Below are 27,343 nucleotides of genomic sequence, written 5' to 3' on the forward strand. Positions count from 1 at the left end.
ATTAAAGTTGAGTGCCAATGCCTCCATGGATATCAGATGTCTTGTGTTCTTATTACAGACTAAAAGAATGACCAATCCCCCTAATGAGATACAAGTAGCAGCTGAAATCTTGTAGGCAACTCTCTCTACAGCCACCAGCTCAATGGTTGCCATATTTGAAGTCCAAGCCCTGAATGTGAATCCACCTTCAAACGCATCACGAAATAAAGATCTCATTCTTTCTGGGTGTAAAGATGCTTTCTTCTCTGTGCAATCCCTGATTGAGTTCCTGTCTAGGTTTCATGCATGGGAAAGCAGGGAAGGTTGTCTTCACACTCTTGTGAACTTTCAAAACATAATGAGAAGAAATATTTTGGGGCTTCCCTGTCCTTAAACTATTAAATTATTAGCCATGGGTAATCCTTTTCTTGATGTAAATTGTCCCACTACCCTCTTTTGTATTGACACGCATCATATGTATGTCCAGAAACAGCGCCCCCTAGTTTGAATTAGAAAAGAGGAAAAGAACAGTGTCAGGTTGTGTAGCATACATTAGTGCCTCTTTGTGTCTATTAATTACTCAAAGATAAGAGAATAGATACAATATCGGCTTTTTGCCTGCTGATTCAGGTGTTTAACTTTGGCCTGAAAAGCTAAAAACTTAATTAACCTAGCCAAGTCATTCTCATTAGTTTTAATACCAAATTGTTAAAAGCTAGGGAAAAGGAACATTAACCGGTATTGTGCCTGGAGTGTACTTGCGCCCAGACACAACATAGCAAAAGACTGACGATGCCCCTGGTCCTTTCCGCCTTTCTAGGGGGCAGCGTTGGTCTTTTCACACTGGACTGTGTCTGAGTGCAAGTACACGTCCAGACACAACACCGGTTAGCTTTCTTTCTCCCTCAAAATTATTACACAGTAAAAATAGTTTAAAAACCAGGGATATGCCCCCTGGATAGAAATCCTCTATAGTGCTTACTTTATATTGCAGTGCCTTTGCAAATCGGGGCTGCAAGCTCAATATGTGGAAGATGCTTCATCCAACTGTGCGAGCTCGAGTAGAAAAAAATACTGTTGGATGAAGCATTTTCCGAGCTCGCAGACGGGCACTGCAAAGGCACCGCAAGATTAAGCACTGCAAAGGATTTTTATCCCATGCCGCCATGGCCATACCATGCTTTTTAGCTTTGGAAATTGGAAACCAAAAATTGCAACTGAAGAAAATTTGTGACTACCTCAACTTCCTCAATATATTTAATAAGGAAAAAGAAAAGGATCCACAGATGCTTGACATAAACAACGTATTTGTAGGATTTTCCGGCAAATCTAATTATTCATTGTCATCATATTCGTCATCCACTGATAATTAGAGGGTGGCTTACCGTGGAGGCAAATGCATTGGGAAGTTAGGTCATAAATGTCCTGTTTTTTTTTTTGAGGTTTGGCTTCGTAGAGATTCTGTATTATCCTCTTAAAAGTAACCGAAAGGTATTAATGCCAAGATTCATGCCAAAGGTAAAGCCAGTATTATTCTCTCCTTTTTGAGTTTCTTATCTTCTCATCTTCCTTTCATTTATGTACCATAACCAGTTTTGTTTGATCTCATCCATGGTTGATCTCTATTTTCTCCATAGATAAGCTTTGAGGTACGTGAACAAGCATGGATTTTTCTGATGAAACTCGACCTATTGTCTGTGATAATGGATCTGGCTTTATGAAGGTTAGCCTCTAAGAACTTGTAATTCACAGTCATTGACCTTTAATTTCTATTGCTGCTTTTGTTTAAATCATCTAATTATTGACTTGTTCTGTGTTATCAAATTCATTTGGAAGTGTAGGCTGGTTTTGCTGGAGATGATGCTCCCTGTGTGGTTTTCCCTAGTGTAATAGGCCGACCTCGAAACAAGCATTCCATGATGGGTATTGGACAAAAGGAAATGTACTATGGAGATGAAGCTCAAGCAAGGCGTGGAATACTTCAACTAAGTTATCCTGTTAACCAAGGAATAGTGACAGATTGGGATGCGATGGAAAGGCTTTGGGAGAACACATTCGAGAAGGAACTTAGGGCGACGATCGAAGAACACCCTGTCCTCCTAACAGAGGCTCCATTGAATCCCAAGGCCAACAGGGAGAAGATGGTGGAGGTCATGTTTGAGGCATTTGAGATCCCAGCTACATACATAGCAACTCAACCAGTTCTCTCCTTATATGCTAGTGGTCGCACTACAGGTTCAGTACTCACAACAACTTGTGTTGCTTCTCTTCTTGTGTATTGTAGTTGGGGTTGAGTAGCCCAATTTAAGCGTATAAGGATTTGGGCTACCTCTCCTTATGCCTAACTTTGCCTAACTTTTAAGGGTGAATTCTACCCAAACCAATGATGTCACATCGGAGGTTATTAGTTCGATGTGAAGACTTATAAGGACTTGGACACCTTCGATATCCTTAATGCTTAACTCTGTTATTGGGTGTAGGGATTGTAATGGACAGTGGAGAAGGGGTCACAAACATTGTCCCTATCTACGAGGGCTACGCACTGCCACATGCCATTGAGAGGCTCAACCTAGCTGGCAAGGATCTGACTGACACCCTAACCAAGATTCTAATAGAAGAGGGTCATGTGTTTGCCACATCAGCGGAGAGGGAGATCGTAAGGGACATGAAGGAGAAACTTGCTTATGTGGCGATCGACTTCGAAAAGGAATTGGCCATGTCGAAAGAAAGCTCAGAACTAGAGAGAGAGTATGAATTGCCTGATGGGCAAGTGATCAGAATTGGGGCAGGAAGGTTCAAGTGCACAGAAGTCCTATTTGATCCAAGTAGAGTAGGGATGGAGTCCGAGGGGATCCATGAAATTGTATTAAAATCGATTGGGAGGTGCGATATGGACATCAGGAGAGATTTATACTCAAATGTAGTGCTTAGTGGGGGAACCACAATGGTAGCAGGCTTGGCCGATCGGCTAGCAAAGGAAGTGAGCACAATGGCACCATCATCAATCAGAGTGAGAGTAGTTGCTCCTCCTGAAAGGAAGTATAGTGTGTGGATTGGTGGCTCCATTTTGGCTTCTTTGAGCACTTTTGAACAGGTATTCTATCAATCCCTTTTTGAGTTTTAAATACTAAATTTCTATTCTAGCCTAGCTTCTTCAAATAACAAATTGATTAAATATTTTTGTGGGTTGTGGTGATGGTGGTTGTGTTGCAGATGTGGATAACCAAAGAAGAGTATATGGAAACTGGTTCTGCTATTGTACACATGAAGTGTTTCTAGTCAAGAAGCTATTTTCCCTCAACAAAGCTTTCTTTAAACTATTTCCCTATAAGGTGCATCTTGATGTTACCAAATTGGTGAAATTAGAAATTGTAATTCTCTCTTGGTTGTACCTTTTCTTATATCTAAATGTTATTTAAACCAAATGTAAAAAGATAATTTCATACACCAAAAAAAAAAAAAAAAACGAAGATAATTTCAAATTGAGTTTAAAGTGACTTATCATTATGGTATTTTCAAATGTCATTTGAAATGATACGATTATCTTTATAAAATAGGTTGAAAGCGATTTATCATTACTTCATTTTCAATAATTTTCTCAAGTGTGTTATATTAAAAGGCCAATAAGTAAGACTACAATCTCGGTGTAACCAACCTTGGTGAAAACAAGAATTTCTCTATAATAATTAATTTTTTAGAAACTAGTACAACAGGATTAAAAAAATCCGGATCTAATCCAACCGATAATCAGGCTGAATCGTCCGATTCTAAATTTTTAATCCTTAGTCGATAGTCAAACCTCATATATTTTTAAGATAGGTACCTATTCTATGGGGGGAGGGAGGGAAGAAGAGAATCAAGAGTCTTGAATCACAAGACTTGCTAGTAGGATGGGCTTTTACACTCCACACATCTACCAACTACATTAGACAGTTGTTCTCAACCTCATATACTTCTTTTAGTCTTCAACTCTTCGTGATACATTGATTTTTTTAGTTTCTATGTGATAATGCAATAAGGTTTAAAATTCGTTTTGGTGAGGTTTTTTTTTTTTTTACCCACAAAGTTCGAAATTTTAGAAAATCAATCAATAATTAAGGCATTTGTGTGATCTCATAAGACTATGCATAATTAACTGAGAGAATATTTGTAATTGGATTTGAGCTAAAAATGTTTTGAGTAGAGTATAGTACAGAACGACCCTTTGGAAGAAGGGCTATTAAGGGAATGCTATCAAGGGTATAGGGCCGATCCAACCCGACCCGACGCATTGCAACCCTTAGACTTTAGTCAATAGTCAGGGCGAGAGAAGCCATCATAATCATAATTTCATGAAGGCTTCGCAAAAGTGCAGATGAATCCAGTCTAGATTACAGCTAATACGAAGACTTGGAGAGGTGTCTGAAGCTTCTCATTGATCGGACAGTGAGCAGATATATTTTTTCGCTCTGTTTTCCAGGTAGATTGTTAAATGTATGCTCTCTTCTTGCTTCTCTTGGTATGCTGCTGCTGCCTCCCTATTTTTTGATTTTCAGTCTTGAAAAGCTAAAGATATTTGAAGTCTGTTCTTAGTTGATATTTGAATCCGAATTTTGATGAATAGTTGAATACCCATCTCCTTCCTCCTTTTGAAGTGATGGTTGTCAAAAAAATGGAGATGCAACTACAAACTAGGACTGATTTTATAGAATATTTTTTTCGTCATTGCAGCCAAAATTGAGTACTGCTATAAATGTTAAAACTTTCCCAATTCCAAACGCACCCATCCACTGGTCCAAGCTTAGTCGGGATCAACTGCAGATGCGGCCCCTTGATATGCACTTTTACCATCCCTGAATTGGTTGTCCTAATGGGTACAAACTGAAGGAGCTGTGGTTGATCCACTGTGGTGGGTTTTGTGTTCTGCCATTAGGGTAGAGAAGGAGCTGTGGTTGATCCACTGTGGTGGGTTTTGTGTTCTGCTATTAGGGTAGAGAACCACCCCAGGTTGCAAGCGAAATTGAATAACACGATTGAGGCTTCAGATAAAAGTCTCTCTCCCCACCCCTGCCCCTTTTGTTTTAATTTTGTACCCACAACCCCTTGTTAACTTGCAACACTGGTTTGCAACTTCAGTCTGATTTGATTCTGGGTGGACAGATTTTCTCTGTTCCTTTGTTCCATTACCAAGTGCCAGTGCTATAGAGGGAGTCACAAGAGATGGGTTCAATTAAGAAGGCTTCAGAAATTGCAGCACTATTAAATCTTCTTCCTCACCCTGATGGAGGGTTCTACTTGGAGACTCACAGAGATTCATCGATTACACTCCCCAGATCCCTACTTCCGTCCCGCTGTAAGTCTCTCTCTCTCTCTCTCTCTCACACACACACACACATATTTTGACGTTGAATTCAATTCTATACATGGACATTTGGCTAATGGGTTGACTTATCTGGATACAAACTACTTAATTGTAATGGTAATATAGTTCGAGAACTCGCGAGATCTCGCCGAGTTTCTCGGTTTTTGGAAAAGCCGAGACGAGACTGCCTACGAGTCTCAAAAGTGCAATATCTCGGTTGGATCTCAGTCTCGATCCATTATTTTAACCCACCTACCACTTAAATACCTTACCTAATTGGACAAAACTCGACATATCTCGGCGAGATCTCGGGTCCAGATCTCGGGTTGACCCAAAGTTGAGGCTTCCGACAAATAGAAACAAGCCAAAGCAGCCCCAGGGAGATATAACTAACTCTTGAAACTCCTTCCAACCTTTAAATAGATCAGCTGAATGCTCTTTGGGAGCTAAAAACCAAGAAACTGAGATAAGTCCTCTTTCACTTTCTTGGAAAGGCCTTTTCTACAGTCGAAGTAAAACACAGAATCGATTACAAATCAACAACCCCTGGAGAGTAAAAAAGTGGACAGTTATTGCAAATGCTTAGAACCAGGAAAGAGGTGACAGTTACCCTTAGATGCTGGGATCCTGCAATTTCAGTTGAAGAATAATAATGAAAAGAAGCAGTGATAACAGACACACCGAGGGGAGGGAGACAGAAAGAGTTGAGTGCATTTTTTTTTTGACTTACTGTAAAAAATATATCAGGTGTAGCATGTGGAAGGTTATCCCAGGACTAATTTTCCCACTTAAAAGGAGAGATAGAAAGAGTTAAGCTCTTTTTTCTTTTACTTACTGTATATTTATTGTGGAATTTTTTTTATTTAAAAAAATATATCAGTTGTAGCATGTGGGAGGTTGTCTCTGGACTCGTTTTCCAGCCTTTGAGCTGAAAGCCTGAGGGTCTAGCTTAAGATACAGTGCTTCCTCAATGGAAAGATTAGATGGGAAAACCTAGATCAAATGAAAGCACAAAATGTCCTGATTCCCAGTCCTAACGTAACTTAGCTAACAAAGTTTTAACTTCAAAACCAAAAACAGGTTTGTGAACTCTCTCTCTCTCTCTCTCTCTCTCTCTCTATTTTTCTGATAACAATTATCAAAGAAAAGAATTTGTGAGAAAGAAATGCAGTAACAGAGTTTTAAAAAGATGAAGAGAAGACGGATAATAAAAAAAACAAGGAAGATAATGATCCTTTGTCTTGAGACTTTTCCTATATACTGTGCATCACATGCCGACTTCTGCTAGTAGCCTTGTGGTTCCTCCCTAGGCACATTTGAATTCTCTAGGTGTTCCCTCATTGCTGTGTTCTTAATGGCTTGACCCCACAGAATATTTCCATTATTGTCTTAACAAAAGCTTATCTAGGACGTGGTCTTGCCTTTCAAACTCTCAACACCATGGCTTCCCCTTTGTCATCTTTAAGTTCATGACTTCCCTAGAGCACACAGATTTCTCTTTTTCATTTTGAAGTTCCATGGCTCTTGTTATGTCAGTATCGATTGGGGGTATAATTGGACTCTTCTCTTTATTTTTCTGTCTTTTTAGTGTAAAAATACACTTAAATTATGTGGACCTGTCCTTTATTGTAATTTACCTTTATTATGTTAATATAAATATCTCCCCCCACCCACGATTTGAAGATTCTGCTCTTCTCTCAAACCGTGGGGAGATCTCTCCATTCTCTCTTCTTTGCTTGTTCTTTTCTTCGACCTTCATCTTCTCCTCTCTCTTCCTTAATGTCTAGGTTCTGATATCAAGTTCTGTCAGCCTGTCACAGCTCTTAATGGGCTTGGCTTGGGCTTTTTAATCCTCTAAGATGATCTTTTAATATGTATTCAAGTGCAGACCATAACATGACAATGTTCATCGATAATGAGTAAATATACAATTTGACCCTACAAGCGAAGGTCAAAGCAACAGCCATACAGGCAGGACAACTAGATAGTAGGATGAGGCTATATATTGATTCTTCTATTTCCACTCTTTGTAGTCTCATTATCCAAAGAGTACCACCAGACTTAGATCTCTCCAATGAAATTTTCATGGGTCTAGATGGAGAAACCAAGTAGTCCTACTGAGATGGGTCTTGATTGAACTGATTTCATCATTTATACAATTTTTTTTGGTTTTGGGGGGGGGGTTGGATAAACTTATCCAATCAGCCCTATTATCTGCCATGTGGCAGATTGGATGGGGCACAAATTTTGTGCAAGGGTAGACTCCAAGGGCCCTTGTTTTGAAAATCTAGGGACTATGGGAGGGTTCATGGACGTACGCAGATAGTTAAATAATACAAAGATTCATGGCCATTCATGGAGAGGGTATTTTGACTGAATTTGGTCTGTAATTTGACGTAACTAATCCATAAGGTGTACAACCAATCTAGTAGTCGGTGTTAGTTTTAAATAAAGTTATAAAACAAATGAAGATTCAAAACACTTGTTCTCCAGTTTTATTCTTTTTTCTTTTTTTGATGATCCTTAATGTCTCCCGCTATGAATGCTCTTAATCTCTGCAGTTGCTAGAATATTTGCTTTGTCTCTTTGTTTTCTTTTGTTTTTAAACTCTCCTCTTAATTCCTCTTAAAGTCTCATTTTAACTCCTCTCAAAGAATCTTGCTACGTATATAAATACCTGGGACTTTAGCCTTTAGAGGATCAATCGATCAAGTCCCTCTTGAGCATGCATGTGTTGTTATTCATGCTTCTCTTGGTTCTTTTTTTTGAGTTTTACAAGTTCATATTTGTGAGTATTTCCTTTTAGTTTGAGCACAGTTTTTGTAGTCTCAAAGGGGTCTAGTAGTCGAGTGCATGATTACTAGGGGAGCCAGTGAGCTGTTTTATCTTGGAGGTCGATTCGCAATACTCCTAGTTGCACCATAGGGGGCAGCTATGGACTTAAGGACAGTGTCAAGTGACACGACATAGCCCGTCAGTTTTCTAACTATTTCTGTTGCAGGTTTCCAAATAAATCAGTGCAAGAGATAATTTGAATTCTCTCCTACTGTAAAGGGAACATTTAGATTTGATCTCTCACTATTCTGACATACATTTCCTACAGTTGGCCAAAACCAAATGTCTATGTGGCTCAAAATTGTGGACCCATGCTGTGTAAATGAAAATTTGCCATTTTTATTGTGTTTAACATCTTACCATCTAACTAGAGTTTATTTTCAGACAAGGTAGATCGTCCAATCAGCACTGCCATTTACTTCTTGCTGCCAGCTGGGAGTGTCGCATGGCTCCATCGTATACCATGTGCAGAAACCTTTCATTTTTACCTGGGAGAACCTCTCACCGTAAGATGAGTTGTATTTTTCTCCTCAAGTGAATTTGGTGTTTCCTACTCACAATCCATGTAGATGGCTAATCTGTCCATATTATTCTCTTGCCGGAGAGTAATTTGAAGGCACCTCTTTCTGATAAGGACTTTCTTCTTGCAACTGATTCATAAGTTTTTAGAATATGGCTTATCAGAAAAGTGGTCCATCAATTCAAATGTAAGGTTGGTTGACCCATCCATTCAGATTGTGGGTATGATTTTTTTTTCATTTTTGGAACAACTCATTAAAGAAGTAGACTTGTTAATGTGAAGACAAGTTGTATTTTTCCGTAATTAACACATTGTTCCTCACCCACCCCCAATGCAACCTTTTCCTTCAGATATTGGAGCTTAGAGAAGATGGGGTGACTAAGATGACTGTACTGGGTCTTGACCTGGAAGTTGGTGAGCGACCACAGTACACAGTTCATCCCAATGTTTGGTTTGGTACATATCCAACGAAGGACATCTCTGTATCTCCAGATGGTAACTCATTTGTCAAAGCCCCAAGAAGGGATGCTGAGAACCACTACTCTCTTGTTGGAGTCACTTGTGCACCGGCATTTCAATTTGAGGACTCTGAATCAGCAAATTGTTTGGAACTTGTTACACGTTTTCCCGAAATGGAGTTCTTGATCTCTTACCTCACATCCTCTAACTGAAGATTGTCCGGATTGTAGTAGTTGTGGGAACCTAGTATTTTGTCATCTTCACCTCATCTCCATATATATATTGTATATGTATCCTTTGGTGGTCACCAGATACTGCTTGGCACTCAACAACGCACCACAAGGGACAGGCGCCACATAAGAGTACAGGACCTCTCTAGTGGAAATCTTGTTGCAGGGGGCTCACAATGCCTATGAATGGAGTACAACTCGATCCATCTGAAACAGTTCCATCTAATAAATAAATTCGGAAATTGTGGAGCAAAGCAGCTGAAATTTGAATCTACATTGTATGCCTTTCAATCTTTCATGATGCATATTATCAATGAACAGAAAACATTTGACTTAAAATTTTCATACCAAGTTGATTCACTTAGGGGATTAACCTTTTGTACTTATTCATCTCTTGGATCTCATGATTCTCCAGGTTGATCCAGTTAGCACATTAACCTTTCGTGTTTAATCATCTCTAGGAATTCATGAATCACTGACATTTGGTGTTGAGCAAATAAGGAACCATTAATTAAGCAAGGATTATAGGGTTTAATCAGCCTTGGGCAGGATAACAATTATTTGTGGGACAGAGACAGAGACTTGGCATATGTAGTGGAAAGTTGAAACGTGAAGCTGACTCTAACCCAACTCCTTGAAGAGAAAGAGAGTGACTCTCCATACTTCAGAAATTTGAGTCTGGTAAAGTTTTCTTGAAATATCTGGACTTAATACAATCAGGAATTCATGATTACTAATACTGGATCAGTTGAAACTTGAAATGGCCGACGAGACCTTTATGCTCCAATTCTGGAGTCGTTGGACAAGAATCCATAAAAGATACGCTCTCTCCGGTATCAAATCACAAGTCGTATATCTTTTTGAATATCTCTTGGACTATATGTCATTGTCACCAAAGGTGTAGTAAATATAATAGCACACCGGGGTTGTGCTCAATCTGAGTTTGTCTCTCTCACCCCTGTGGAAATGATCCTTTTTTTACTTTCCCCATCCTACCTTCTCCATTGGTCACAGTTGTTAGCTCCAGGGAAGCCAGCGGCGTGCCCAACACTCTCCTTAAATTAATATAAAAAATAAATAAATAAATAAAAAAAGAGGTAGACTTGTCCCTTATGGTTAGGTGATTGAATTCGATTGATTGTAGGAGTCTTTTATAGCAAATATAATAAATTAATAGGAAGTAATTTTCTATACGGGAGTGTGGCCTACTCCAGCACTCCCATGAGTCTATCTCTCTCCTCCTTAAAACAAGGTGGCAGAGGTGCCTTTTCACATGGGAAAGAGAGAGGTAGACTCATGGGAGTGCTGGCATAGGCCACACTCCCGGACAGAGATCTTTTTCCCCAAATTAGAGTTAGACTTATCTCTTATGGTTAGGTGAATGAATTCAAACCATTCTTGATTGTAGAGGAATCTTCTGTACCAAATATGATAAACTAATATATAAAATGAGAGTTGGATATCTTATGGTTAGGTAATTGAATTCAGACCATTCTACATCATCTACAACTAAGGGTATCAATTGGTCCGGTTCCTTAATGGTTTCAATCCTAAGGAGTCAGGATCAGAACTTGACCAATATGGTAATTGATTCTATACCTGGGAACCAAGACCATTAACTAATAGGTGGGCTGGTTCCGATTTCTAATCGGTTCCAAGCAGTCCAAAATTAAAAAAAACAAAAACTTAAATAAAAAATCTTCTAACACATGCTATATATATTCAATAATATTGTAATAAAACATTATATTTGCTTTGGGAACTCTAAGATACTAATTTCCATCACATGAGATACGCAATTTATCATCATTTTTTTTTATAAAGGGCTTGACTTAGCTGTCAAGACCTCAAGACTTAAGAATTATATAATATATATGGTTAGGATGTGGATTTTGTTCCAGTTCCAATTCCAACGGTTTTTAGTTGGTCTATCTATTTTGAAACTGTTTAATTGACAGATCCAAAATCAGCCCAATAACTTATCGACAGATTCAGAACCGACCCAATAAATTATTGGGTGAATCAGTTCCCATTTTTTGTAGGTCGGCTCCAGTCCGATTTGCAGTTTTGGTGCCCAATTAACAGCCTTAACTAACACATGAACATCAAATTCATCAAGAAATTTGATGGGGCTGAGTTGTGCCACTTGTGTAACTTTCCTTAAGATCGTAGATGTCCCTTGTGATCCTATCTGGGTAATGTGACCAAGATAAAACAACCCCCACAAACTCTTCCAATAGTTGTTGTACCCAATCTCCTGGGTCACGTGGGAACATTACTCAGTGTGTTGTTGAATCAACCAGCGGAGGAGAGTGGAGGCTACAAAGACTTCTAAAACAGAACATTTTTTTGGGTCTAGCTAGAACAATACATGAAAATTGTAAAAGCCAATGAGAGAGAAAGAGAGATCCTTGTCTCATTATTTTTCTAGTAGTAAACCCTTCAAACAAAATTTGGGAACTCATGATAGAGCAGCAGGAGAAAACAGGTGAAGCCGTACAGTGACTGTGAAAGTGTGAAAGTGAAACAATTGGAAGATTGATTGTCGTTGCAGAGTGAGCATTGCAGAGCTAAAATGGATCCAAACAAGAAGGGTTCTGAGATTGCGGCGCTGTTGAATCTGAATCCTCACCCAGAAGGAGGTTTCTATTCAGAAACTTTCAGAGATTCGTCAGTTACTCTCCTCAAGTCGCAACTTCCCTCTGAGTGTGAGTATTTAGGGTCCGAAGTCTCAATCGTGACTCATTGATTTGTCTATTTTTATCGATTTTTCTTCTTAAATTTATCATTTATCTGGTTTACTCATCTGGGCGTTGAATGTTTTCCCATTTCATTTCTCACCCCCACTCCCCTTCTTATTCTTGCTTCCTCCCATTATATACACAACCGAATCCACCCAGGAAGTAAAAAATTGGCCTTGATCGACTCTGACCTTAGAACTTCTTTACAGACAAGGTTGATCGCCCCGTCAGCACATGCATTTACTTCTTGCTGCCATCAGGGAGTGTCTCACGCCTCCATCGTATTCCATCTGCAGAAACTTGGCATTTTTACATGGGAGAACCTCTCACGGTATGGATGAACTTCTCTTTGATTCCCTTTTTATGAACTAGTGATCTTCACTCACTGTCAATCTAATTTAGTAATTCATGGATGGGATCGGTAGATCAATCAGCCAATATGGAATTTTTTTTTTTATGGGGTGGGGGGGTGGGGTTGGGGTTGCTATCCAGTTCCTCAATTTCAAAGTCATAGTTTTCAAAAATTGTGACGGTTGTTGGAATAGCCATCTGGTTGCGGGTATAGATAAAAAAGGGCATACCCAGTGCACCAGGCTCCCGCCACTGCGGGGTCTGGGGAGGTTGTACGCAGCCTTACCCCTGCTTTTGCAGAGGCTGTTTCCAGACTCGAACTGTGATCACTTGGTCACAATGGAGCAACCTTACCGTTGCCCAGTATAGATGATCTCTATTATTTTCAGGAAATTGATATATGAAATTGTTGTAGATAACTTTATCAGTTGCTTCTATTCACATTTAGTTTCATCCCTTTCTTTTTCTTTTCTTTTCCTAATCAATTCAATGAGAATATAAAGGAGGAATATATAATAGTCATGAAGGAATCAAGAATGGTAAAAGATGATCCAAAATAAGCAACAGAGTTGGATAACTATAAATTGACTCTCCAAGGGCTCATAACCCAAGAGATAACCAACCTTTGGCAGGAGAAGAGTACACTTTGGGAATAAATTCTGTATCCCCAGTCATTGAGTATTGAGATCTGACAGTACATGCACAAACACTAGCCCCCTACCATCCCACACTTCAATCTCCAAAGCTGGGTAAGCCCATATTTCTGAAGGAACTCTCATCAAAACATTGAGTCTTGTGGAGTTTGTCAATGGATGGGCAACAAAAAGTCTCCAGCTGTGGTGATAAAAGCAATGGTCTAACTATTTCCACCCTCTCCTGAATGATGTAATTTTTCTGATATTTCCTGAGGCCTAGTGAGCCCTAAAAATTCCATCATCTGTTGAATGGTCATATTCAAATAAAGAAACCCTATGTGCTTATATTCCCATAAACTTGTATTTACCAATGGATATGAATTCTCCAGAGAGGTTAGTGGTTTGACCAAAGACAAAGTGAGTGAAGTACTGTAAGAATCCATACATATTTTATGGTACATGCATTGTTAAGAGAGATTTGGAAAAAGGACTCCATAGTAATTAACAGGGCGAAAAGATGGATTGACTGATTTCCCTCTCACTGAACACAATTAACAAATTTGTGGTGCAGCAAAGAGAATTCCATCTTTGCTTCTCCTTTTGTTGCATGCCCATTGTGTGTGTGTGTGTGTGTGTGAGAGAGAGAGAGAGAGAGAGAGGGTTCAATGTGAGTCCTCTAGCAAAGTGCTTCAACTGGACATGAATATAAAAGTTACTCGTTCTAATCTACTTATTTTATTGAAGCAGTGATTGGTAATTATGTTATGTTTGTTTCCAATATAATGCTTTTCTGTTGTAACTTCGATTTACAATACAGCAACTGTAGGAAGAGATGAAGTACACAAATTTTCTATGTTGGAAGATTGTCATCAGCTTGCTTGGTATGAACCTCACTTTGCCTCCCCATTTCCTAAAATTATATGCCCATTGTATCAGGTACTGGAGTTGAGCGATGATGGCCACATCAAGATGACCACCCTGGGGCTTGACCTAGAAGCAGGCCAGCGACCCCAATACACTGTAGCTCCAAATGTGTGGTTTGGTGCATATCCAACTAGGGATGTTGAAATTTCACCAGATGGTAACTCATTAGTTATGGCTCCACAAAAGGATGCAGAGAGCCACTACTCCCTTGTCGGGTGCACCTGCGCTCCAGCTTTCCAGTTTGAAGACTTTCAGTTGGCAAAACGCAGTGAGCTGATTGCAAGTTTTCCAAAGCTGGAGTCTCTGATTGTGTACCTCACCTTCCCCAACTGATCAAATGCCCAGTTAGCTGGAGTGAAATCTGGACCGAATACTTTCGAGTTTTGTTTGAAAAACTATGTTATGAACTCACTTCCCTTCTCTTCATCTCGCTCCCAACCAAGAAAGTCACACACACAAACCCCCCTCCCTCCAATGGCTAGTGTAAGTCACACATAGGACTTTCACTAATGCCTATACACATCGAGGATGGATATGGGTTCTTCTGCTGTTGGATGGACAGTATCATTATCTTAATCATATGGTCGTCACTGTATTGGACTATTTGCTTTATTTTGTATAAGTAATACAGATTTTCATACTTGACATGTCAACCAAACTTCCACATGAGACGCATCCACCAGTGGCAGAATGGTTTCAACTCCATTATTTTCAGGGGAGGAAATCTAACAAGTAACAACCAAGAGAAACCTGATTGTCATTCCCCTCCTTAATATGAATAGGGAATATATGATACACAAATACCCACCCTGACACGACCTTGAATAAGATCTGTTCTATAGGCTCGTACCTCTGTTTCCTTGAGTTCTAACAATTACACACCCCAACACTAACGTATTTTCCTGCGTTTACAAGCAAAAGTAGGTAGGATATGGGCAATAGTAACAATGATTCCTTTCCACAGATTTAAAAGTTACACTATTCATTTATTTATTTGGTAAACTATCCATCCACATGAAAAGCTAGAGATCCAACCATTGCAATTTAAATGCCAGATAAAGTACCAAGGGAAGGGAGGAAAAACAATAGGCATTCTGATTTAGAGAAATGTGTACCCAAGTATGAAACACGCTCATTCTGATTGGGAAAAGCGGAATAAAGGCCCTCGCTGCCTCCATATAGACAGCAAAGGCAATGCCTTTGCTGATGAAACTCTCTCCAGGGTACTCTGGGCCAATTTACTGAGGATGCACTGAAGAAGAGATGGTAGAGGTATGAGCTCCAGTGCACAAACACTGGAAGTTTTTAAGTACTACAGTCACCTACTAGTAGCCTAGATTCTGGAATTAGTCTTTAGTGGAAAAGAATCAATTGGTGCTGAGTCGATGACTGCTGAGCTTGAGCTTGCTCATGGCGTACCATGCATCATTCATTATCTTTGTCCCTTTAGATCCATTGATAGGCTATATCTAAACTTGCACTTTCCGATTATTGCAACGATATCATGAAACAATGGCTTGACAAAACAAGTATCGGATTTGTAGACCCATGGCACTGACCTAAATCTTAACACAGTTCACACTTCACTATGCACACGCTATCCAGAGGATGATTTAACCTGCAACCCATCAAAATACAAGTTTTTTACCTTATAAAGCCTTTCTCCATGTTAAACAATGGAATGGAAGTTTCATAAAGGACGTTTCCACTTTTGAAGGGTTGATAATTGATATTCTCTTCTGCAAGGCCCACAACCTTCCTCTACAATTTGACATTAGTGAGGAAGCCAAGGCCGCACACATACAGAGATTGTTAAAGAAAAATGTTCTCAGGGAGAAATAATTTCATCGTAAACAAATATTGAATTCCTCACCCTCAAACCAATTTGTATCTTACAATCCAAATCAGATATTGCAAGGTAGCTTCTCTCCCATCACCCTTCTGGTCAATTGCTTACAATCGCAACCACAGGAAGCAAAAGCATCACCATCGTTCAAAATATTATAGCAACTTGATACATCCATTCACATGTTAAATTCACTCTTCAGAATTGTCAAGAACCAGAGGGGAGGATAGCATTCCACTTGTCCAAATTCATGGTGGAGGAATAACAAATGGATGGAGAAAGGGGGCAAAAAACCATCTTCCCTGATGATCGATCTCCCTTGGCAGCAACCAACCATGATAATATTTGCAGACATGGCATTTAGTCACTGACCAAAAATTGAGGATCAAATGTTATGAGGATAAATCATCAATCCAGATCAAGGAACTCCATCCTCTTTCTCATGGAGCCTTTCAGATCTGTAGAATCCCTTTCCGCTTTCTGTGCCTGCAAATGTGAGGCAACAGTATACCCTTGTTATAGAAAGCCATAAATATTTGCATGGTCATAAGTGACCCACTCGTCCCATATATGACAGCAACATTTCCCGTAGTGAGAAGAAGGCACTCTAATGGACATGCAGCAGCTTTGCATAAAATAAATGAGTATATAATAATATGGAAAAAGAAGGCAGGCTGCCAGGTTGCGTGGCACCTGCGCCCAGACACAGGAAGGGCAAAATAACCCCCCCGCCCCCGTGAAATGAAAAATCTCACCCATGTTGGGTGCCTCCACGTGCACTCTTATTGGCTTCCACGGTACAGGGGCAACGCATTCGAGCAGCAATCCCCCTCCCATAATAATAATAATGATGATGATGATGATGTATTTGGAAATCAAATTACTAAGATTAGGGTCTACTAATTTAAAAAAAAAATTTCCTTATAAAATGGCGGTTATACACAGAACTTCTAATGGTATGCTCATCTATAAACTTCACTTGGCAAGACAAACAAGGAATTTGTTTTGATTTGACATCAACAGAATTCCTTATAAAATGAACAGAAGCCTATGGCAAGACTCGGAACAATCAACTAATACGCAACGTATCTAAAATCGTCCGTTTGATCAAAGGCAGTTAACTATGCACCTCAGATCCCTGAAAGGTGGCGACTGCCAAGACAGATAATCCAGTACCTCAGATCTCATGACTCAAGATGATGAATGACATGAGAAAAGCACAAAAGCCTTCTCTCCCTTGCAGGGTTTTTTGACACTGAAGAATATTCCTTTGACACTTTGGGCTTCTTAGTTGTTCCAAAATCTTAGTCCATCCCAAGAATTTAAAGCAAGAATTTTAGTTGTTTTCCCATTTTATCTTGTCAAGTCAAACTAATGCCAACTGGGAATCCAAGCCATAAATGAAGACGAACTTGGAAATAATTAGAGAAAGGGGGAAGTTAGAGAGGGAAAAAAAAAGGTCGTCCCAGTGCACGAGGCTCCAGCTACTGCAGGGCTTGGGGAGGGGCAGACGTATGCAGCCTTACCCCCGCTTCGTAGAGAGGCTTTTTCTTTGATTCCTTAAAGTTGCGTTTCTTTTAAAAATTGACAGTGTTAAAAATGCCTGTGGATTTCCTTTCCCCACCCCACACCCCCCAAAATAACACAATGTCACTTAATCCGTCCCATTCAAATCCATAAGCGGGCCATCACTAGATTCTTCATTCCCAAATAGGTAAAATAGTCAGTGGTGAAAAGTCAAAGTGTGAGCGGTGAAGACTGCTTATGATCCCTGGTCTAGGGTTCGAATCCCACAGACTCTGCCAGCATAACACCAGCATCCATTATCCATAGATGACTACCTTTCGTTCACTATCTCATCCCTTCTCTTTTCCTTATATGCGCTACCCACAAAATGTTTTCCTTTATAATGAGGTAAATTACTGCCACCATCCCTTATAACTATACTGCTGCCTTTTGTTTCTGCACCCTATTCTCTACCACATTCAAATAACCCAACCCCCTCCATCTTCTCCCACCACATGCCCCCTTGACCATCTGCCCCTTCCTCTAGAATAAAAATATCTTCCTCTGTGAATCTCACAAAAACTATATTGCATAAATTTCGCCTAAACTACAATAATGTTAATCATCTTAGGAACCTCATTCCTAACTTCTAAGTTTTAACCACTGTAGGGTCTCTAATGTAGTCCTAGATTCGTATGGGACCAACTAGGAGCCAGTAAACCAGGATCTATTATGAACAGGTAAATTGGCTAGGTCAAAAATAGGGTTTTGGTGAAATTAAGGTTAGGGTTTGGTGTTAGGGTTATGTCAAGTCAAGGTAGGGAGACTCTAACAGTGAAGGTCCCTGAGATGTTTTAATGGAAGGAAGTATGCTGATTTGAATTAACAGCAATTTAGGGGTTAGGGTTTCGGGTTTTAGAAAAGTGGGAAAGATGGATTTCTAGGGTGTGGCTGGAAAGAAGTTAACCAAACTTGAATGGTTTTTTTAGGAGGGTATGAGGGATAATCGATCAAATTTTTAGACTGTTCTGACGGTTGGTTTGGGCTGGGCAGAAATTGGGGTTTTGGGTATTGATTTGAGATGGAGGGAATTAGGGTTTCAGTGGTTGGAATGGGCAGCAAGGGAGATCGAGTTCTCCTTATGGGCAAGGGTGCTGTGGTTGAAGTTCTGATGGCTAGTTAGGTCTGGGGAATTTAGGGTTTGGGAAAACTGAAAATAACAAAGGGGAAAACTAGGGTTGGGGTTGTAGAGGATTAGAAGGAGGAGGATGGAGATGGGGATGTCTCAAACTTACTGTAGTTGCAGATTACTTTTGGCAGCAGCTTGTTTGAGGATGAAACTTGAATAAAAATTGGGTCTTTAACTAGAACTTGAAAGAAATCTTCTAGTAACTTGAAGGAGAGCTTCAAAAGAACCACCTGGGCTTCACACCGGAAGGTGTCGATTGGATCAAACACCAATCCCACCAGCTTTGATCAAACACAAAACAATTCTTCAAAGAAGAAACAAAGTTGCAGAGCAACAATAGCAATTTTCAAAAATTCCGAGGTGAGAATAACTCCCCCATTGAATCCTTTATTTATAATGGCCAAAGGCCCAATTCCTATGCAGCCTAGGAGTGTAAATACTCCTAGCTGGCTAACTCTAATATCACTTCCATTGACTAATTCGTGGGAGGTATAGACCCAAAGAAAAAACAAAATTACATTAAATAAAAAAAGGTGACAGGTTCAATTTAAAACATGAAAATATACCAAGTATAGAGCTAATCCCGTATGCAACCTATGTACCCCTACTTTAAGGCCATAAAAGTGGCATATTACATAGAAAACCCATGGGACCAAAGGTCCAACATACATAGAACCCAACCCTAGACTTATTTCTAATAAAACAAGCCTATTTTGGTGATAAATCTGCATCAGTCTCACAAATGTAACAATAATCCAATAGCACGAATCAAACACATCATAGCCCAATCATCTCCTCTGTTACATACTCCACATAAATATTCCACAATAACAGCATCATCATCATCAAACTGTAAATATTGGCCACCTTTAATGACAAAATAAAAGTTAAAGGTTTGTCATCACTCTCTCCAACCTTCCAAAGCAAGATCAAACCAATCAGTCCCATTGAGCTTGGATACACCAATAACACAGCACAAAATAACAATTTTCCAATAGATTGGACCATCCATAGTGGATCATAAACTGGATCCTCCCATTTAAGGATCAAGCTTTGTCACCAGCCAACTCACCCAGTGAAGATTATATTGAAGCTCGAAACATGCAAGAACCATGACTCGATTGTCAAGCCGCCCATCTGAAACGCAGTGGACCCATATTAAAGGACGATAACAATTCGTTCTTATCTACTCCAACATGTTCACAAGAAAGACAAGTGAAGATTGACCCCACTTTGAAGACGAATGATTAACAAAGATTCGTTCTTATCCTGACATATGAAGCCCATATAAAAATGGATCCACGGAGATGAGGACAATGCTAGAAGCGAAGAAAAATTCATTCTTCTGATTATTGTTCTTGATAAAGACAAGGAATTTGTGTCATATTCAAGGAGTCATTGTAGCAGAACTATGCAACAGAAGAAAAAATTTGTTCTTCTGAGTGGAGACTTTCCAAATCAATGAATACTAGAACACTATTCATTGAGAATAAAAGCCAGAAAATACCCGAGGTGTTCCCAAGAATTACTTCGAAAAACAATTAATGTTTGGGTAAGCACTATTGCTTTATGCTCTTCAGATTGTTTATCTAACAAAGAACAGCTTCCAGGTCGTATTCGAAACCTAACATTTTTGTAGTCCCAATTACGACCAAAATGGATCACAATAGAGCAATCCTAAGAAACCTTGTTCTGAATACTCTGCCATTCACATGTTGCCCACGAGCTCAACTCATACTACAAACCTAATTGAACTTTCCAACTAAGCATAATTATGCGGGTTCCTCCATCACCACAGAATGATTCAATACCACATTACCATCCAATGGCTATTACTGTTCTGTCAGTTCCTGTTTGTATGACTTCTGCAAGATCCAATATGATATCCTTAGCCCACCTGTTCCCAACCCTCCTATTTGCATAACTCATGTGTCTCCTCAGAATTCGCATGGTGGGGGGTAGGCAGGATGAACCCTAGGTTCAGTCTAGACACCTCCTGGACAAAATCCCAAATAAACCCAAGTTGAAAAGTAAACAAAAAAGTCAACCTTATCAGATGAAGGTCAAACTCTGACACACACAAATAAATAATATAGATGTCCTGATTAAAAATAATTGTAGAATATTCAAGATTAAATTCCAGCAATTAGGAAATTTCTAATTAAACAGAACCAAGAAGTCAGATCAGTATAAAATTCTGGTCAACTTCTGTTCTCGAGGTAAGGAACCCTTGCTGAAAGTTTCAGGTCGATCCAATGGTTGGATCAGAATTTATTAAAGAATCATAGTTTGCTTAGGAGAAGGATGACAGTCAATTAACAAATCAGAATACTAATCAGACAGAAGAATTATAATCCCCAAACAAAATTGATGCTATGGTATCAACTTCAAACAAATCAGACCAGTAATGACAAGATATCGAGTTCAGCATTCAAAGGGAATATTTTGTCCTACTTGAAATAGGACTTCGACTAATAGTCAAGAAACTAGAAAATTGAAAACAGAATTGGAAAGGGAAAATTATCAATAGACCAATTCTGAAATCAGAAACATGATCAACATTATAAAATTATCAAAATCAAACAATCCTAGTAAAAGTAGGATAGTTAGAATTAACTAACAGAATCAGAAACTGAAGACAGATTTTGAAAACTAATAATTTTAATTAATGATTGCAGAAAACAGAATGTGAATCCGGTTATGAAGTATGAACTCACCACTAAATCAGCAATCTGATGGTGATTGGAATGATATTGCAGACAACATTAAGAATGGCAGAATTGCAGTAAAAACAGAGTATAGAGAAAAGAAAAGGATAACAATGGCTTCCCACTAACTGGAATCCCACTGTCCAAGGCTTCACACCAACAAGGTACAGAATCTCACTGCCCTCCAAGGATTTCTCACCTCCTACTAACTCGCATAGCATACATTGAAGAAAACTACTTCAAACTTTCATTCATCTAAATCGTCTGTGAGCCAATGGCTCTTTCAAGCTTTATATAGAAAAACTAAATCAAACTCCTAATCTGACTATGAAAAGCTAATCCCGTAGCTAATAACTAAGCATAATTTAAAAAGGAAACCTACTCACACAAGGTGAGAGAATTCAAAGCCTATTAAACAACTTAAAATAAAGACAAACTAAACTCATGAAGCCTAATCCCATCCCGTATGCCTACCTTCTACCCATACTTTAGGCCCATTACAATGAAAACACATGGGATCAAATGCCCAACACATGCATAACCCAACCCAAGGCTCATTTCCAATAAAATAAGCCCAACACTCCACACCATACATCTGAACATTCTCATCTCGGCTCTAATATGGTCATTCCTTACTTTATCCTTCCTAGTTTGCTATAGATCCATCTCATCATCCTCATCTCGGCTACACTTAGTTTATCTATATGACGCTTCTTAACTGCCCAACATTCCACACCATCATAGTACTATATCTCGCGATATATCGGTATCTCGGGCCTACCGAGATATCCGAAATATCCGAGATATCGCGAATATGACCGAAATATTGCATTTTTCTGCAATATTTGGGGTCCATCTCGGGGTTTTTGGCCATATCTAGGCCGAAACTTCATGGACAGCCTTATTTAAGCTTAATAAACACATTTAAACCATAAAATTGTAAAAATGTGAATTCAAATTGGTGTTTTGGGCTTGCACCCTTGATTGACATACGGTCGCCGACCTAATGTATAAATAGTTAAATACACATAGATTAGGCAGTTAATATTTAATAATAGTATTTAACTTCATCACATATCAAGTTAAAGCCAATACACATTGATGAGTGCTATGATTCTCATAAACTCCATAATATTCAATAACTCGCTTAAAGCCTTAAAGGCAATACACTAAGTGTCAAAGTTAGTAAGTCACAAGACTCGCAACTCGCAAGTCACAACTCACAAGTTCATAGATCAATGAAATCACAACTTAAGTTACAAATTACAAGTGCTAAGCGCTAATAGTAGTTCTTTGTGCCTCCCTGGATCAATCCCACTCATGCCTCGCCGAGTCGACGTCCATTGCTCTCTGTTTGAAGGACATATGTGGACCACGGTATAGAATCGGAGAAGAAAGCGAGTGTAGTCATCCACAAGTGTCACGTAAATGGAATCATCAACATCTGTAGGTAACCTATCCTAGGATATAAACTAGGGTTACCAATCGATCCGATCCGTGAAGAAGATGATCCTTCGTGATATGATGTTGGCGCCGCGCAGAGGCGATGGCATTGGTCGCATGTATGGTCGGTGAGGTTGGTAGTTAGGTCCGCTAGGGTATGCAAAGATGTTATTTACAAAAGATGATCCAGATGTCCTCGGGATGGGTAGTAGTCATAGTCCCCTACCCCACTAAACGCCCATATGATGATGATCCATATCTATATCCATCGTAAGGTTGTGATGCACCATAATCCGATGCCAATGGAGTGGTATGTGCGAAAATTAAAATAATTATTTAAGAGCGAGAAAAATAAACCGACACCGTGAAGCCGTAGATCGGCCATTGGTGTCTAACATATATTTAATTCATTACCATCTAAGTCATATTACCCCTAATTATTTCCTATTTTAATTGTAGGAAAATGAATTTTTAAAACCAGAAAAAAAAAAAAATACATATGGAAAAAAATTTCGACACTCGTGAGGCTATAGATCGGCCTCGTGTCTAACATATATTAATATCATCACCATCCAACAAAATTTGTACATAGTCTTTTCAAAAAATAGTTTTAGAGGAATAGAATTTACCTTAAATAGTGGAAAAAGCTTGGATGATGAGCTTAGATGACCCTCCGATGAGTTTACCGCGAAAATCCGACAACAATGTGCTTGAACAATGGCTAGAGTGTTGGATGAGAGCTTGGAAGAGTGGAAGAATAGGCAAAAGACTGAAATTCCTTAGCAAATGCAGCTCTCGGTCGAAATATGGACCGAAATTTGCGAAATATTGTATTAAAGCCCCCTTCACGTGACACTTTAAGCCAAAATACCATATTTCGCCGATATCTCACGAGATATCGAGATATTGTCGATATCTCACGAGATATCGTCGATATCTCACGATATCTCACGAGATATCGACTAAATATGGTATTTTTCATTTCGACCTGATTTCGCATCTCGGTAAGCTCGAGATATACGAAATTAAGCGATATTTCGGCGAAATATCGCGAGATTTTGAACCATGCACACCATACATCATAGCCAGTCGTATGATAGTTCTGTAAAATTTTTCATTAGCATTAAAAGAATATGCCGATCACACAACACTCTAGACACACCTCTCCACTTCATCCATCCTATTGTAATCCTCTGGGCAACATCATCCTTTATATCACCTACTTTATTTGCGATTGAGCCCAAATATCTAAAATAATCACTTTTGAGATGGTATAAGAAGTGAATCTGTGCTTAACCATTGTGCCGACACATCTACATCATAATACAGATGCATTCAAACAATTCTTGAATCTAATACCAGTAAATGGAATTGTTCCTCAAACAGGTCACAGATTCAGATTTTGATGATGGAGTCTTTGATAGTTTTGAAAAATATAATATATCTAGTGGATATAGTACATACATTGGACAAATATACTCTTTCGGCGGTCTTACAACCAATTACAATCAAACAACACGAGGCTAATAATTATAGTCCATCTATGGCAGTCAGCAGCCACATCTAAATGTCTGGCCATTCATTAAGCCAGATAACCTTCATTTGTAGAGACAGGAAATGGGAACATTTGCACAAGCTTTGAAACATCAAATGATTATCTTTATCACCAAGGCAATTATATCCAAGTATCCAACGAAAAGAGTGAGAGAAAGAGAAGCTGCCATAGAAACCCTTACCCTTTTTATTTCTGCAGCTGGAACACGAGTCATATGCGGGGGAAGCTCCTCCCTCTCGAGGTCCTGTCCAAACAACAAACAAATTTAGGAAGACATGCAAGAGCTAGGTCCTGCAACAATAAATCACATAGTAACAAGATATTTCCCATACCAGCTCACCAATTAAGACAACATTCTCTCCACGAATTACATAGAGACCTAAGGGAATGTCACAATAAAGATCACCAACAATCACCCGCTCGCAAGCACCTTCAAGAACAGCATTGGCTGTATATAATGAATGAAATTGAATAGTCATTTAATGAGGAAGAATGGGTATATGAAACATCAGGAAATAAATGAGCTAACGGAATGATACCAAATTGATCGAAAGAGCGAAGTATCCCCAAGAGTTTTCGACCATCTCGCAGCAAAATGAGAAGTTTCTCTGTGAAATACATAAATGAGCAGACAGTAAAAATTAGACATGAAAACTTTAGGAATTTTTCTCATTGATAAACTTTTTACACGTTAGAAAACACAGATGAATTAGATTGGTCACCAACTGTACTTCTGGCAAGGGAGGGAGGAGTAGAGAGGACTACCAGGCTGTAGATGACATCAAATTTGCATTTAGAACCCCAGCCAATCCATATAACATAAACATTCCATAAATTTCTCAATAAAAAAACAAAGTGTATGAGCTACACACATGTTACTTCAATAATCAATACTCCTCCAAACCAACCATATAGTATAGGTTCAACTCTTCCAGTTTAAAATAGATGAATGAAAAGGCTAATTTCACAGTGACTGACGTCACAATCCAATCAATTGCCAGATAAACTATCTCTATTTTTGTCGCCCTTACTGTACAGTTTTCCATGACCAGGGTCCCAAGTGCATGAGAACCCATGATAAAATGAGTAAATGACAACGTTTCTTCCCCAAGCTTCATGGCAATGAAGAAAATCATCCAAACTGCTTCAAAAACGGAACGTACAGCTTTTCACACATCCGACACCCCAAACTAATTTAATTTATTTAAACATAGAAAGTAAAGACTAAGTTCAGTAAAATCCTGCAATAAGAAATTAGCATAACTTGATTCTCTAATAAAGTATAAAGTAACCGACCAAATTGCATGACTGTCCAAGTGATTACTCCACCCCAGCATATTTCAGAAAAAAAAAATCGAGAGTACACAATTCACAAGAGCTCTGGCATATAACAAGAAGCAACATAGATAGCCCAGAAATCACAATTAGGTTACTGAGAGAGAGAGAGCTTACTGTCAAGGTAGCTCGCAAGAGACGTGGAAAGAAAGATATCTTCCGGGCCTGCCCAAGACATTGAATTCTAACTTTTTCGGTATCCCAAAACTCACCGAAAAACTCTTCAAAACCGTAACAAATGGCATTGGCAGCTCGATTCTCCAATGCCTCACGAACTCCCAGACAACGAAATCCTCAGTAAAGCAGAAAAATTTAAAAAGAGAAGGGTGAAACCCATCCAGCAAAAGTCAACCCTAACTTCAGATATGTTAATAGATATTAAAATTAAAAAAAAAAAACACCTGACTGCACAAAAACCTTAAAGTCACAATACTTAAGATCTAAGACTCAAATTTGTTCAGATAAAGACCCTGGCAGTAAAAACAAAGTCCTTAAAGAACGAAATGAAGAATTCCAAGGTTTAAACACTTAGATCCAGTTGCCCCCAAAGAATAAAAAACAGAAGGTAAGTAGGGCTAAATTAGATGGAGAGAGAACAAGAGTGGACAAAGAACGAAGGAAGGAGAGAACGAGACTTGGGGCGGGAAAGATCAGAATTTTAGGGCTAAGTTTGGAACTTTTGATCAGCGCCTGCAACTTCCTTTTCGCACAGATAACCCATTTCTCTCTTTCTCCTCATCGATTGAGAGAGAGAGAGAGAGAGAGTAAAAACCCTTTGACCAAAAAGACGGTAATTATAATACGTACATATGCTAGAGGCTAGTCCACGGATGGATCGGGTAATATCCATTTGTAATCCGAAAAGAACTTACCGCATCAAATGCTAATCGGATCTTACTTAAAATTTAAAGTATGATCCAATTATTGAAACAATGATGTAACCTGAACCAATTGCACTTAAGTTAGGGTCCTCAACTTGCACCTGTCATTCATTTAATGGATTAAGATTCATAAGTTGGATGAGCCGCCGGTTATCACCTTTGAATTAGGGGTGTAAATCGGTTATTCCATTTTGTTTGGGTTCAATTCTAAAGAGTGTTGGTGTGATCCAGAACCAAATCAAGAATAAAATTGGTTCTGAAATTCGATACTCAAACTGAATCTGCTTGGTTCGATATCGGTTTCAAAATTTGGTTCTGATTCCTCTACGTGGTTCATATATTATAATAATATTCAATATATAATATAATATATTATTGGGCAACAGATCTCTACTTGGTCGCATGATCTTTACACAAGCGTCTGGATCAATGGAAGAGCACACCTAGGTATCTACCCAGGAGGCAGAGGCGTCATTTCACGGTGCCCTGTGAGAGGACGTAGAAAACACCACCAAGTAGAGATCTTTTTCCCTATATTATTATACTATAATATTAGTATAGAAGTATAATACAATCTAATATTAATATTAGTAATATATAGGCATAATATTATATTACTAGGTTAAAATAAACTTCATTCTTGGAATGTTTTTATAGGCTTTTGAATGCCTATAGGTCCTTTACCAAAAACAAAAAGAATGTCTATAGATGAGGTCTCTTAGTTTTTTCTAAGGAATTAAATCCACTCAATGAGAAGGAGATGATTCAGAAGAAACATTTTCAGTGACGATAATTAAATCCATCCACCAACATTTTATTATTGGTTGCGACACACTTAGATTGTGAGATATGACAGATGGATATA

The 27,343-nt window shown here is 38.9% G+C and overlaps 4 protein-coding genes and 1 long non-coding RNA gene across 6 annotated transcripts; 4 read left to right on the forward strand and 1 right to left on the reverse strand.

Moving 5' to 3' along the window:
* Window positions 1–1,569: 1,569 nt before the first annotated feature.
* LOC122654063 (actin-100-like) lies at window positions 1,570–3,298 on the forward strand. Its single transcript, XM_043848032.1, has 4 exons — window positions 1,570–1,702; window positions 1,821–2,214; window positions 2,460–3,073; window positions 3,193–3,298. Exons 1-4 carry the CDS (start codon window positions 1,643–1,645, stop codon window positions 3,256–3,258), a joined length of 1,134 nt encoding a protein of 377 aa, XP_043703967.1. The 5' UTR covers window positions 1,570–1,642; the 3' UTR covers window positions 3,259–3,298.
* A 1,090-nt stretch (window positions 3,299–4,388) lies between these two features.
* Window positions 4,389–9,402, forward strand: LOC122653516. Of its 2 annotated transcripts, none has more exons than XM_043847367.1 (4): window positions 4,389–4,438; window positions 5,156–5,311; window positions 8,540–8,661; window positions 9,026–9,402. In XM_043847367.1, the coding sequence occupies exons 2-4, from the start codon at window positions 5,179–5,181 to the stop codon at window positions 9,344–9,346; spliced, it is 576 nt and encodes a 191-aa protein (XP_043703302.1). In that variant the 5' UTR covers window positions 4,389–4,438; window positions 5,156–5,178; the 3' UTR covers window positions 9,347–9,402. The 2 variants fall into 2 exon arrangements, with proteins under 2 accessions (XP_043703302.1, XP_043703303.1); XM_043847368.1 differs by having other exon boundaries at window positions 4,396–4,452.
* Window positions 9,403–10,002: 600 nt separating this feature from the next.
* LOC122656146 lies at window positions 10,003–26,345 on the forward strand. Its single transcript, XR_006332050.1, has 3 exons — window positions 10,003–10,013; window positions 15,714–15,716; window positions 26,190–26,345. It is a non-coding gene; the product is annotated as an uncharacterized LOC122656146 (long non-coding RNA).
* Window positions 11,822–14,658, forward strand: LOC122656144. Its single transcript, XM_043850598.1, has 3 exons — window positions 11,822–12,072; window positions 12,315–12,436; window positions 14,028–14,658. The coding sequence occupies exons 1-3, from the start codon at window positions 11,940–11,942 to the stop codon at window positions 14,346–14,348; spliced, it is 576 nt and encodes a 191-aa protein (XP_043706533.1). The 5' UTR covers window positions 11,822–11,939; the 3' UTR covers window positions 14,349–14,658.
* LOC122656145 (sm-like protein LSM1B) lies at window positions 16,012–25,933 on the reverse strand. Its single transcript, XM_043850599.1, has 5 exons — window positions 25,715–25,933; window positions 24,802–24,870; window positions 24,595–24,710; window positions 24,444–24,506; window positions 16,012–16,347 (listed from the first exon to the last, which is right to left on the reverse strand). Exons 1-5 carry the CDS (start codon window positions 25,773–25,775, stop codon window positions 16,270–16,272), a joined length of 387 nt encoding a protein of 128 aa, XP_043706534.1. The 5' UTR covers window positions 25,776–25,933; the 3' UTR covers window positions 16,012–16,269.
* Window positions 26,346–27,343: the final 998 nt, after the last annotated feature.

Source organism: Telopea speciosissima, chromosome 3 (genome assembly GCF_018873765.1).
Source record: "Telopea speciosissima isolate NSW1024214 ecotype Mountain lineage chromosome 3, Tspe_v1, whole genome shotgun sequence".
Classification (NCBI taxonomy): domain Eukaryota; kingdom Viridiplantae; phylum Streptophyta; class Magnoliopsida; order Proteales; family Proteaceae; genus Telopea; species Telopea speciosissima.

Excerpts from the sequence above, each read along its gene's own strand:
- LOC122653516 (XM_043847367.1), top strand. The coding sequence starts at position 5,179 with ATGGGTTCAATTAAGAAGGCTTCAGAAATTGCAGCACTATTAAATCTT. Across the intron at positions 5,312-8,539 it reads ATCCCTACTTCCGTCCCGCT|ACAAGGTAGATCGTCCAATC; the intron begins GTAAGTCTCTCT and ends GTTTATTTTCAG. Across the intron at positions 8,662-9,025 it reads ACCTGGGAGAACCTCTCACC|ATATTGGAGCTTAGAGAAGA; the intron begins GTAAGATGAGTT and ends CTTTTCCTTCAG.
- LOC122656145 (XM_043850599.1), bottom strand. The coding sequence starts at position 25,775 with ATGTCTTGGGCAGGCCCGGAAGATATCTTTCTTTCCACGTCTCTTGCG. Across the intron at positions 24,871-25,714 it reads TCTTGCGAGCTACCTTGACA|AGAAACTTCTCATTTTGCTG; the intron begins GTAAGCTCTCTC and ends TGTATTTCACAG. Across the intron at positions 24,711-24,801 it reads TCGCTCTTTCGATCAATTTG|CCAATGCTGTTCTTGAAGGT; the intron begins GTATCATTCCGT and ends CATTATATACAG.
- LOC122656144 (XM_043850598.1), top strand. The coding sequence starts at position 11,940 with ATGGATCCAAACAAGAAGGGTTCTGAGATTGCGGCGCTGTTGAATCTG. Across the intron at positions 12,073-12,314 it reads GTCGCAACTTCCCTCTGAGT|ACAAGGTTGATCGCCCCGTC; the intron begins GTGAGTATTTAG and ends ACTTCTTTACAG. Across the intron at positions 12,437-14,027 it reads ACATGGGAGAACCTCTCACG|GTACTGGAGTTGAGCGATGA; the intron begins GTATGGATGAAC and ends CCATTGTATCAG.
- LOC122654063 (XM_043848032.1), top strand. The coding sequence starts at position 1,643 with ATGGATTTTTCTGATGAAACTCGACCTATTGTCTGTGATAATGGATCT. Across the intron at positions 1,703-1,820 it reads ATGGATCTGGCTTTATGAAG|GCTGGTTTTGCTGGAGATGA; the intron begins GTTAGCCTCTAA and ends TTGGAAGTGTAG. Across the intron at positions 3,074-3,192 it reads CTTTGAGCACTTTTGAACAG|ATGTGGATAACCAAAGAAGA; the intron begins GTATTCTATCAA and ends GTTGTGTTGCAG.